The sequence below is a fragment of the Talpa europaea genome (assembly GCF_964194135.1).
Source record: "Talpa europaea genome assembly, chromosome: 8".
Lineage (NCBI taxonomy): Eukaryota > Metazoa > Chordata > Mammalia > Eulipotyphla > Talpidae > Talpa > Talpa europaea.
Window position 1 is genome coordinate 40,746,040 of NC_140075.1, and position 13,424 is coordinate 40,759,463.

Genomic DNA, 13,424 nt, shown 5'->3' on the forward strand with positions numbered 1-13,424 from the left:
CTCCCCGCTGTCTCTGGTGAATCCTCTCACCCTCCCGTGCATCTGGCCTGTACCCCGGTTCTTGTATAAATAAATCTTCAAAAAAAACCACACACACTAATATGCATCTTACACTAATTGAGGACCTTTCATTGCCCACTGCCGTGATCTGCACGTTGCCCAGATGTAGGATGGCTGCCAGGATCTGGAAAATATCCATCTGGAAATCCTTCTTGAAACCTGGAAACAGAAATGTTCCCAAATGAAGAATAATGCATTTCTTCTCTTGCGTAATCCCTCATAAGATATACCCCTGAGTTCTGACAAGATACTCTAGTGCCATCAGCACCAAGAGCTGGGACAGGAGGTGTAGAGTGGACTTCAGGGAGAATTTGCTTCACTATTTTTTTTTTCAGTTTGACTTGTGTCAACACATAATGTGATCTCTACAACCCATGAGGTTTTTTCCCTTTTGCCAAGGTTGCCAGGAAGTTCAACACAAAAATTAGCATCTGAATAACCACTTCATGTCAAGTTGCTAGGAGAATCAGCTCTCTGTAATTCTATGTGATTATTTTTAACATGTTTTAATATGTTTGTTGTTTCTTGTTTTTGGGGATTGGTGGGTGGTTTTTGTTTGTTTGTTTTGCTTTTGGCTGGATGGATTCCACTTGCCCCTTCAGCTCTGACCCCGCTCTCTGCCCAGGAGCCTGACCTGTAAGAACTAAGGTGATGAGCTCTCATGGCCTCCTACCTCTGGTTGGGTTTGACCAATGGGGAACCTGGAGGAGGTCAGAGAGCAGCATAGAAGGGGTTGTGTTGGTCATCCTTGGTCTCTTTCCCTGCAGTGTTGCCTCAAGCTGGCTGTATTGTTGACTGATTCTCCCCAACCCTCCTTGAGGCAGCCCTATGCCTGAGGAAAGAGGAACCAACCACTCTGCTGTGGCCCCCAGGTCCCTGCTGCTCCTCATAGCTCCCCTTGACCCATCCACATCTTTGTTGTTGGCCCCTTCATAAATAAACCTTCTCTTTTTCTCTTAGCTTGAGTGTGCCCTGTGCTTCCTTTTGGGATCCTGACTGATACAGGCAGAATATAAATGAATGTGGTATTTTCAGTCATTATAAGAGCTTTAGCACATTTTCTGGAGCCAAAAATAAACCAAATGAGCTCTAAGAAGGACTGTGTCCAACCTGTGTAAGTCACACCAGAGCGTGTGCCAGCTGTGAGCAGGGCTTTGCTAGGGTCAGGGCCCTGCACGGGGTGGCGTGATGGAGGGAACATACCAGTAGCTGTTAATGACATGGCAGAAAGTTAAGGAAGGAGGCTCAGAGATAGACTTGGCAGGTGGGGCATCCATGCTCCCTGGTCTGCACCAGATGGAAACTGAATAGACCCTTGAGGTGTCCCATCTCCTTCTAAGCAGCAGGCCCTAAATGCCAAGTCAGAGCTGCTGTGGATACCCACCGCTTCTCACTTGCGGAAGCCTGCAGTATTTCAATGGCAGCAAGTTATGTTTTTAACAATTTCAAAACCTAGAGATTCTTCTGTACTTCAAAGATTAGACAAAAATCAAAGTTGCAAAAGATTTCAACAAAAAGTAGATGAAAGACTCCAGCTCCCTCTGCATCCAGGCATTAGTTGCCTTTCCGTTTGCAGCTAACCTCTCCAGTTGATGAACAGGTGCCTCTAACAGAAATAACCTCCACCTGATAAATGACAGGTGAGTGATGAGGAAAAGCAACTAAAAATACATCTGGGAATCTTCATTCTGGCACGCCCACTCTGTGTTCCATAACTGAATCACATGACTACTCCACGCGTTCCAGAATTGGCAAAAGTAGAACAACAACTCCAAAGCAATGATGTGAAAGAAAGAACTGAAGATCTCCATGAAGTAATTATCCACAGTGAGACAAGGGAACTCAAAAGCACCTCTGGCCTCATTTAGATTTCAAAGGGAAACACAGCGGGCAAGTTCTTTGAGCCTGGGGTCCTGGAGTGATCTGTCTGTTTCCAGGGTATTCTTTCTGTGAGCTCTAGATGGTCTGAGAAGGATAAAAGGATTAATAAAATGGGGGAGTCAGCAGAAGAACAAGGAGCATCTCACCAAAGTGCATCCTCTTATGCTTCTTTGGGAGTAACCTGTGGCTAAGAAACCTCAGAACCAGCGGGGAAATTGAGTGGACCTCTGCATCAGGCGCCATGCCCAGTCATTTTCATATATTGTCTCATCGCTTGTTGCAACAATTACATGAAGGTAGTCCTAGTATTGTTCCCAGTTTACGAAATGGGAAACAGACATAGAAAGGCAAGGGAACTTCTGGCCCTAGGTCACATCGTGTGGGTGGCGTCTAAGCAGTTTAATGCCAGTGGCCTCTGTGAGAAGACCCAAGGAGCTGACCCCAGTGTGTCTAAACGTGGAAGTCCGCTGGCTTTCAGCTGGGGCTGTGCAGGACTTGCAATTGAACTTTACCACCTTGCTAACCTTGCCTGTTTCTCCACGCTGTCTCCATAACAAAGCACAATAGGCAAATCAAGCAAGTACTTACATAGCCATTATATTTTTTAAAAAGGTGCAGTGTTAATGCATAACATTCAAGTTAGGCAATCTGGCTTGGAGAAGAACTCCACCTAAAAAAGTTAACACAGAGACACACACACACAAAGACACAGGTGGTGGGACAAGCAGTATAAACAAGGTATTCATAGTCCTGGGACGCACTGTTGGAGAGAACTCTGCGATGGTGAAGTTTCTCCGCGCTGCACACTAGGACAGCTGTTAGCTACACGTGGTTATGTGCACTTGAAACATGCTGAGTGCATCTGAAGAACTGAATTTTAAACCTTTAATTCAAGTGAAATGTAAATGGTCACCTGTGGCTGGTGGCTGGTGTGTTGGGGCGTGCAGGTTTGGAGACCATGAAGTCAACGAATAGCATTAGACCACTGATTGTGAGGGTCACAGAGGATGGCAATCTCAAAGTTACAGTGAGGTCACCTCGCTCCATGCATGAATCCACTCCACAATAGTCAGTAAACCTCTGAGGAGCCCTTAAAATTCTCTTTGGTCAGGCCTGGGGGCATCAGAAGACTTCCATGTTTAGACTAGAAGAGTCGAGAATAGACACTGGGGTAAGGCTAAGACTGCTTCGTGAACTCTAGGACAAACTCTAAGGAATTCATCAATTAATCATGGGATGTTTGGCCGAGGGAAAGAGCTCTGTGTCCTGTGATCTGGGTAACCATTCCTCAGCTGCACCATGGTGTGTGTAAACAGCTGTGGACAACACATATACAGATGAGTGCATCTGTATTCCAATAAACTTTTATTTGCAAAAACATCCTAGCCCAGGCACTGTTGGTGTGTGGACATTTATGAAAATCATTTAGTTTGTGTGGCAGAGTGGAAAAAAAATTGTTGCTGCTGATCCTAACAATTAGGAAAGATTTCATAGAGGAGGAGGTGGCTTTGATCAAAGAGTAGTTAGGGCTTGGACAACAGGAAATACATACAGAGAGAGAGAGAGAGAAAGCAGGCAGCAATATTTAGTAAGCACCTGCTATGTGCACAGTCCGTGCCAGGGGCTTTCACATACATTTTCTTACCAGCTGTCAGCAAATCTGGTGGATAAGGAAGTTTCTGCAAGAGTAGAGGTGGAAGGAAAGACAGGGCAGGTGAACTGAAGCCCCTAAGGGCCTTGCCAGAATGAGACTGCCTATCCCTTCCCACATAGCATATTCCTTCTGAACAGTATACATTACACACCCACAGATTGAATTTATTACTATAATTATCTTAAGAAAATGTTAATCCCCAAATGCCCAAAAATAGATGACTGGATCAAGAAGATGTGGTACATATATACCATGGAATATTACTCAGCATTCAAAAAGATAAACACATGCAATTTGCAGCAACATGGATGGCGCTGGAAGGGATCATGCTCAGCGAAATAAGCCAAAAAGAAAAAGAAAAATACCGGATGGTCTCACTCATAGCAGGAATCTAGAAAACTTAAATAAGGGACCAGGAAAATGAATAACTATAAGAAAGTGAAAATCAAAATCAACAAAAAACTATGAACCAGAGACACTTTTAGGGGGGCGGGGGCGGGAGGGGAGGGATTGGGGTCAGAATGGGGGGGCTGCAATTGTATGGGGAATATAACAATAAAATTTATTATCTAAAAAAAAAATTCATAGAGACAGAGAGTAGAATGGTGGAGGTCAGGAGTTGGGGTGAAGGGGATGAGGAGTTAGCTTTTATGGGCAGAATTTCAGTTTGGGATGAACTGGAGATGGAGCATGGGGATGGTTGTGAATATACTTAATGCCACTGAATTGTTCACTTGAAAGTGATTAAGATGTAAATTTTATGTTATGTGTATTTTATCACACTAAAAAAATCTTTTTAAATGTAAAAAAAAAATAAAAATAACCAATGATATATAAAATATATAAATAAAAAAAATTAAAAAAAAAAAAAGAAAATGTTAATCCATGCCAAAAGTGTTTATCTCATTACTATAAGATATTTAAATTGCCCTTCTTGAAGCAGGGGCAGAATTGGGTAGTAATCATGTTTAGGACCCATCCCCAATTGCGCTCATCTTGTCTATTACTCTGATACAAATTTTTTGCATTCAAATATAGTCAACCAGGCCAGAACAATGAAAACAACTAGGTCTAAGATGAATCTTTTCTGTAAGCTGTAAAAATGTCCTGTGGTCCCACACTGAGCAGAGGCCTTATGGACATTACATATCTAGACCAATACAAAATGGGATAGTGATGATTTTTTACAAATGCTATTTGTTAGATCATCTTTCTAAACATCAGCTCCACATGGGGAGAAACACTGGGGAGAGGACCTAGCTCACTTGTGTCAGCATCCTAGCAACAGAAGATTTGGTTTTCCATAAAAAAGGAGATGTTCTAAGAACCTGAGTGCAAATTCCACTTCTGCCTTATACTAGCCTTGCAACCTGGGAAAAGCAGTTGCTGCCTCTGTACCTTCATTTCCCTATTGTAAAAAGGGGAAATGCTGTGGCTACCTCATAAGGTGGTTTTAAAGCTTAAATGAGTTTAATAAAGTGCTTAGGATGTGCCTGACACAGAGCAAACTCCTCAATAATACATTTCTGAACTGATCTGGGCCTCTGCTCTACCAGTCCTCTCTGCAGTCAGCCCCAATGACCTGGAGAGCACCTCCAGGACTTACAGTCCTGTTTCTCACAGTGACTGTTGAGCCTGAGGGCAAAGGAGCTTATTTCTTGATGTTTTAAGAAAAAAGAACAGTCTCAACCACTTGGCATCCAAGTATGTTCTGAATGGTTCATCCTGAAGGAAAAATTTATTAGGAGTCTTCAGAATGCACACACACTGGGCATTTCTGCCCTTTTTTTTTCCCCCAACAAGAGAAAATGGCCACACCTTAGAAGGGATATTTTCACTTACCCAACAGCGTGAAGGTCTTCTGAGTCTCTATCATGTCAGCTTTGTCATCCACACCCTCAATGACCGTGTTGCCCCCCATTCTCGTGTAATTAAACTCTTCTGCACTCCCTGAAACCAAAAGTCTGTGTTATGTCTGTGACACATAAATTTAGACAGATAAGCAGAAAGGAAGTTCACACTTACTGTGTTATATTAAGCACTTTACACTTTTCTTTGATTTATTCCTTAGATTCTATGATGCAGACACCACAGTCACATGACTTGTTAAAGATCCTACAGCTGTCTGGAAGAATTTAAATACAGACCTGACTCTATAAAGTTTATGGTCTTTGTTCACAGGACTAACAATTTTATACGGTTTTCACTGAGGTTCACTGAATATGTAGTGAACTGTATACATTTAAAATGTACAGTTTAGGGCCTCCCTGGTGGCACAGCAGGTTGAGCACAGCACTCTGAAGCTGTCCGCAGCCTCTGCAGTGTGGGTTCATTTCCCGGCCAGCCAGGGAGATTCCCACATGGCACGGCAGACCTCTCCTCTCTTGCCCGCTGCTCCCCTCAGCAGTGTATTTTGTCAGTCTGCCTGTTCTGCTCCCCACTCTGTCTCTGGTGAATCCTCTCACCCTCTGGCGCCTCTGGCCTGTACCCCAGCTATTGTATAAATAAAAAATAAATCTTAAAAAAAAAACAATTAGATGAAATAAACTTAAAACAATAAAATAAAATGTACAATTTGAGTTTTGACACATGCTATAACCTTAAAAAATCACCACAATCAAGGTGTTGACCATGTGTACATATATTCAATTAGTAGGTGACCCAGCAGAATGTTCTCCCATTTACTATTTACATTCTGTTTGGCAGACAAGGCATGGATATTATTATCATGTGAACTGGAAGAAACTTAGATTCCATGAGTGCAAGTAATTTATCCAAGATAAGGGAATGTGCTTTCAACTCCAACACATTAGAAGTTACCCCTGACCATTCCATCTACCAGCACTGTTGGAAAGACGGAGTAGGGAGAGGTACAGGGCCACAGGTGCCTGGTCATGTGCACCAAAGACCATTCCTGAAGTATAATTAGTTATGGCTAAAATAATAATGACCTTGAGGCAACAAGAAAGTTCAACTATGTCACAGGAGACAGGGAACTATGTCATATGAGCCAGAAAAATAACTATCCAAGGAGGTTCAGATAAAAAGCAAAGCTTGGTGTTCACAGCAGTACATCCAGGTAGCCAGGAGGCCTGACTCAGGGGAGACCGGCTGGATGACCACAATCACACAATAAGCTTTGAGAAGCTCATAGCTGGGGCTGATGCCTCCCCTCTCCCTGGACCCACCCCGCCCCTCAGTCTGTCTCCTTAGTTACACGCATCAATCTAGCTCCAAACCTGAGCATCTTATGTCTCCTGAACAGAATGCTTCTTTGAAAAATGACATAATATCGCAAGACCTTCACCTACAGTTTAAACCCCTACACGGGAGGGACTGTTCCATCCATCACGTACCTAGTTTAAGATGTTTAAATTCCGATTGCTGTGCAGATGCACAAAGTTGATAGAAAATGTGGTAATTTCGTTCATTTTCGGACTGTAAAATAAAGAAAAGTCCTGAAGTTAAACCAACCCTTCACAAGTGAAAATGTCAGGTTTTTAACAGATTGAAAGACTGATCTGGATTGACAATTCTGCTGCCGTGGAACCAAGATTTTTATGTGTATTCTCTGCTGTCATTAGTTATGCCAGGAGAGCTACGCTGTTCCCTCTGCCCAGCTCCTGAGCAGAACTTTGTCTCCCAGAGGGACAACCGGAGGCCAAGGATCACTTCCAAATATTGACCCCAGAGAAAAGGTGATTAAATGAAAACATTCTACAAAATAGGAATAACATAATTTATGCTTCTTGAAATTTTTAAGAAAATGTAAGTTTTAATGTAACTCTCCCCCTAGGCTGAAGCTATGAGAATTTTTTCCATTTTACTGACAGAAAGTCTTTCTCTTGAACTCCCCCATCATTAGCTCTAATCTCATTCCCTTCCTGGTAGCAAGTTTAACAGCTTAGCCTGTTATTGCTTTTGTTACCTTTCTTTGATTTTTTTAACCTGCAAGCATTCTCTAAGTGCCTCAAATTTAAAGTCATAACATTTTTCTCATACAAATCCACTGATAACAAACATGAAATATTTTATTTTTTAGAAACAAACAAAATAATCCAAATTGCAAATGAAATGCAGAAAACTCTCTTATTCAAACCACAGAACAAGATAGGCTACCTAATGAGGATGTAAATGTAAAGAATGTTTAAAATATTGAGGGAAAGGAAATTTAAAATATTTTATCCTTACTTGAAAGACAACTCTGGATTTCTCCAGCAGGTAAGTTCTCATGTTGGCTCCTATAATTTGATTTCTGTCATCAAAACTGATTTCCGTGTATTTCCCAAACCGACTACTGTTGTCATTACGGGTGGTCTTGGCATTCCCAACAGCCTATAAAACACAGCACTCTTTGAAACCCCAGCATTAAAAAGATCTTTGCACCCATTGTTACTGTGTCAGTGTTCGTGAATCCAGTCCCATATGTTGGGGAAAGGCCTGATTAGCAGAGGGAGGACAGGGCGGACAGAGCAGCCTGAGGTTCACAGAGAACAGGGCCTGTTACTCAAAGTTCTCCTAGTCTTGCTCGAGACACTGAGCTGGACCAGCAAGAGCACAGGTTTTGCTCTTTCATGGCCTTAGGTGCATTTTTAACTACATGATGACAGAAAAATTACTTCATCTACTCAAGTCTCCATTTCTCTACCTATGAGAATAACATGCACCTTACAGAACTGGAAGAATTAAATGAGGTCGTATAAAGTGCCTCAACTTACCCACACCCCAAGTATTATAGACGTTCAATTGCAAGTCCACATCCTGGGGCCTCCCTGGTGGTGCAAGGGGTTAAGCACCACACTGTGAAGCAATCCACAGCCTCTGCAGCACAAATTCAATCCCTGGCCTGCCAGGGAGCAACCCACATGGCGAAGCAGACCTCTCCCACCTCGCCCGCTGCTCCCCTCAGCAGTGTATTTTGTCAGTCTGTCTGTTCTGTTTCCCACTCTGGTGAATCCGCTCACCCTCCTACTCCCGCATCTCTGGCCTGTACCTCAGCTCTTGTATGCATAAATAAATAAATCTTTAAAAAAAAAAAAAGTCCACATCCTGAACCCAACCTTTACTCCCATCTATGCGCCTTACTTTCCCCCACTCAAACTTTCCACTCAACCAAAAAACTGCCCTCTCCCATCCCTCCCACCCTGAACATGAGCTTTGCTTTCACATCTCCTCTTGAATTCCATGCCCCCGCCTACTCCCTCCTGCTTTGAGTGCCCTTCATCTAGAAGAGTCCTTCTCATGCACATACACTGCATTTCCTGCCCAGACCATCATGCTTTCTGTCAGCATGTATATACTGAGCAGCGGCTATGGGACCACATGATCAGCAGGCACAGGTGAAGCAAATAGATACAAGCCTGCCCTGTGGAGCTTACAATATGGTGGACAAGATAGACCCCAAATGAATAATTGCACAGAATTATAAACACTGGCCATTTAACTAAACAGTGCCTCTTAATACATTTTTTATTGCTATCTTGTATTTATGTTTCTATTTAGCTTATTTTATGCTTATAATAGAAGAGTCTTAAGACTAAGGGGCAGGTTTTATTCTTTTCTATTAGTTCCCAGTGATACAGTTGCTTAAACAAAATACCCATTGATGAGGGGGCCCAATGGACCAGGGTGGAGGATCATGGTTGCTTTGGTGGTGGGTATTACGTGGCAACATTTACCTGGAACCGGGTAAATCTATATCCCTAAATCAGTGAGGGCTTGGATTTGAGAAGAGAGAGAGAGGAGTTATTGTGTTCTTAATTATTTCCCTGGTTTCCAAATGTATCCAAATTAACCCTCTTTCCATTTTGCAAGACAGGCAGAAGTGTTCCCTGGGCCCTGCCCTGAATCCTCCAGACAGATGTCCCTTCTTCCTTGAGGGCTGCCCCTGGCCCCCTGCTGCTGTCGTGGCTGCCGCTGCCCACACCGATGACCAGTCAGTGGGGTGTGATGAATCAGCTCTGTGAGGGGGGAAGGAAGAGCCTTGATCTGTGGCACTTATCAATTTGTAAGATACAAATGTTACCACCTCAGAGCTTAACAATGAACTTGCTAAAAGGAAAAATCGCGACTATTTAACAATTAGTTTATAAAAGTCTGGGAGTAGGACTGGACGTTCCAGCTCTCTAATCTCGTGGCTGGCTCTCCAGGCGACCAGCCTCGGTAGTTAGGGCTTCCAAGAGTGCCCCCACTCCCATAACAAACGAGAACTTGACCTCTCTCCACACTGAGGAAATTCCAAGGGTTTTAGCAGCTGTGAGCCCAGAGCTGTGGTCAGAGACCAAACACGCAAGAGACGTATTTTGATCAGACATATCTGTTTCATCCATCACAATATCACACAAACCAACACACCTCTTTATCATCACTTGCCGCTGCCTTGGTCCCTGCTCCCACCCCCCGCAGGGACAAACCTCAGTGATGGGGTTCGACGCCAGAACCTTGTCCTCCACGTGCGCGTTACTGCTCGACTTGCTGACGGTGGCAAAGTACCTCATGGCGTAACGGGCAGACACTGTCTTTCCAGCACCCGACTCCCCACTTACGATTATGGACTGGTTTTTATTGTTTCTAGGCAAACAAACGAAAGGATTTTTTAAATGTTCATTTCTTCCTATGATGAAGGCAAAATATACTCAGTAAGAAAAATGCAGATAAGACAGAAGAGGGGAAATGTTTCTCTAAGGCAAATGTTAACTTTCCAGTGAATTTCTTTCTCGTCTTTTGCCTGTGTGACCAGTTTGAACATGGAATTTTGTTTCCTTATATCCTCTGCATTGAGGGCCCCCAGGACGGTTCTGGACAAGACTCAACACAGTCATGGCAAAGATTCATTACACCAAAGGGCACAGAAAAGATCAGCAAAGGCAAGGCACCTGGGGCCAAGTCCAGAGGAAGCCAGAAGTAAACTCTCACGATCCCACTGCCGGTGGAGTCACACAGGACACACAGCACAGGATGGTGCCAGCGCACGGGAAATCCTGTCTGCCAGGGAAGCTCACTGCAGACCCAGTGCCCTTGGGCCTGCACATAGGCATCCTCTGCTCATGCATGCCAAAATTCCAGATGCCCAGATGGAAAGCAGGTGCTCAGTGTGACTCACATTGTTTGCACATACAGTTAAAGTTCAGGAACAATGACCCACTCTGATCAATCAGGAAATGGTGGGAACCTTTCCGAGACCCAAGTTCTCAGAGGCCAGCTGCTGGCCAACCATGTAGGCAGGCCTCTGAGGGCAGCAGCCTCAGCCTATGTCAACTCCTTTCTGCATATCCCCATTTAAATATTCTAAAGACATTATTTGGAGAGCAATTATTCAAAGGACGCATGGGATGTATGTGCTCTGTGAATCAACATGCTCTGTTACACAATTTAGAGATGTTTAAAAAATTGCATTAAACTTGTCATGTCCTAAGATTATGATGCTAGAACCTCATTACAATGCTGTTCTAGGTATCTAGCACTGTTTATACCTGGGCACTCTGTGAATACAGGAGTCTCATTTAAGTCCCCACAAATTCAAGGCCTATGTGTCCATTTCACTGAAGAGCAAATAGACTCAGAGAGGTAAGGGACATGGCCCAGGGCACAGAGCATGCAGCCTCCCTGTGAACACGAGGGGCTTTAGCGATAGAGGTACTGGGCCCAGACTCCGAGTGGGACTTTTGGGAAGTCTCTTTCTCCTAGGACACTGTCTCCTAGAATGTGGAAAAAATGGCTAAGTACTAGGTTGGCCACAAGGATGAGGGTCGCACCCTAGGGATGGGAGGCTGGGATGCACCAGTTCTTGGATGACTTGGGAGAGATGTCGTGCTAACCCCGGAAGGCCACCAGACTTCTCTGCAGGCGAGAACCACGCACTTCTACCTTCTGGAAGCCACCACAATCGTTGCCTGATTATCAGGAGTGGAATTTGAAATGGGTGCTGCATGTCTAGCTTGTCGATGGGAACACAGCTGAGGGAGACCAGATGCGAGGCCTGGAGTTACACAGTAAAGACCTGGCAGGCCCAGGTCCCATGCTTCAGGCTTCCATCTGTGAAATGAGGGTAATGTGGGGGCTCAATTGACCTCACAGGGCTGTGGCAAGACTCAAAGAAGGCCACTATCTGTGAACATTTTTTTGCAACTTATAAAAGGATCTGTGAAAATAAGATGATGTTTTTATTCTTCCTACTTTACAGTGAGGACATAAAAGTCAAAAGAGAATACTTATGAGAAAAAGAAATTATACATGCAGTCAGAAAATCTAAGCACACATCCCAGCTCTGCCTTTTACTTGCTGGGTGACCTTGGATGCTTGACTCTCGAATCTCAGTTCAGCCCAGGCATTTTTATCACAGTTATTCTGATGGCACCTGAGATGATATATGGCAACGTGTGCATTGTGGGTCCATAGGAGCCTTTGAATAAATATTTCTATCCCAACAGAAACTCTATAAAACCATACAAAAGAGCAAGTGGAAATATTAAGACAATTCCCCAATCTCCTTCTGCTAAAAACTATGCTCATCTATCATTAGTTTCTGCAACCTTGGACGGGTAAAAAACAAAACAAAACAAAACTTAGTACCTCACAGCAGAGAACAAATCAACATTCCAATAATTAAAGACACTGGAAGAGAAGCACCTGCTACTCCCAGACTTGTAGGACTGACTTGACTATGTGGAAGGAACAAAAGTCAAGAAACTCAGTTTAGATAGTTGGTGACATGGTGCAAACTTCTGCCACTCGGTACAGGAAGTCTGCTCTGTAACACAGCCCTCCAGTTGAACAGTCTCTTCTAACCAGACCAAGCCGGCTGCCTCCCCTGCACTGTGAGGGCCCAGCAAACGCAGGAGGGTTGGAGAGCAGAGAAGTCACCTGGCCATCTGCTTGTAGGCCTCTTCCGCCACAGCAAACATGTGCGGGTCCATGTCCCCCATGTTCTGCCCACTGTAAGCGTGGATGATGGCGTCCCCGTAGATCGGCAGCTGCTTGTAAGGATTCATGGCCACCAAAATGATTCCTGAGGAGAGAGATTAGACCCAGGCATGGGATTCCTACTGTCCCCCATTCTCCAGGTTCTTCTGAGAACCCCCAGCTCTGCCTCTTTTTGCTTTGGGCAGGTGATCTAATCCTCTGACTCTCAGCTTCGCTAAGGCTGCCAACATTCCCAGGCTACTGTGAGGGCTACATGAGATGACAGATGGGAATGCCTTAAAATGACAGGCATTTGCAATTCTCAGTGCAAATGCAGTGATAATATTGTAATCCCAGATAAGTAAAAACTTTCTCACATCCAATGAGAAAGTCAAATACAAGCTTTATCCACATGCATTTTTCTCGGCAGTCCAACCTTAGTTCCTGGTGAAGAACTTCCCTCCTACATACTTCTTTTCATGGCAAATTCTAGAAGATCAAATGTCTATACCTGTTTGACAGAGACTCGAGCAACTGTCTAGGTGTGAGAGAGTACTTCTGATATAAACAATACGCGATGGGCGCAGGATGCCCTGGACAGCAAGCGCCAGCTTCCAGCGTGGCTCCTGCCTGCCTACACTCACTCTCCTTACCGCTGTAGGTGTAAATGAGCTTGGATTCTGCAAAGCGGATTCTGAGATTGTGCAGCACAGCAGGCTCATGGAGGTAGCTGAGGGCTGTGAGGTCATTCTCGCCCACAAGGATGTCTGGGTTCCGAAGAGGGGGCAGCGCCTTTGGATCGATGGGATAATCCAGCTCCTGTGGACAAGATGAAATTAGGTTGGGAAAGTAGAAGATTTTTGCTGTTTCTGTTAAACCACTGCCCCCTGTCGTATGCACAACCTCAGTGGGGTGATCACTAACTCTG

At 44.2% G+C, this 13,424-nt stretch overlaps 1 protein-coding gene across 1 annotated transcript in view; it reads right to left on the minus strand.

The window, feature by feature from the left end:
• Positions 1-13,424, minus strand: part of MYO5C (myosin VC) — a gene marked incomplete at both ends in the record, with an annotated part of 89,608 nt that overhangs the window by 62,977 nt on the left and 13,207 nt on the right. The window contains 7 exons of the mRNA XM_084240159.1: positions 113-219; positions 5,438-5,545; positions 6,952-7,033; positions 7,787-7,930; positions 10,009-10,165; positions 12,458-12,602; positions 13,150-13,315. Coding sequence (XP_084096285.1) covers positions 113-219; positions 5,438-5,545; positions 6,952-7,033; positions 7,787-7,930; positions 10,009-10,165; positions 12,458-12,602; positions 13,150-13,315 — 909 coding nt within the window. The remainder of the gene's footprint in view (positions 1-112; positions 220-5,437; positions 5,546-6,951; positions 7,034-7,786; positions 7,931-10,008; positions 10,166-12,457; positions 12,603-13,149; positions 13,316-13,424) is intronic.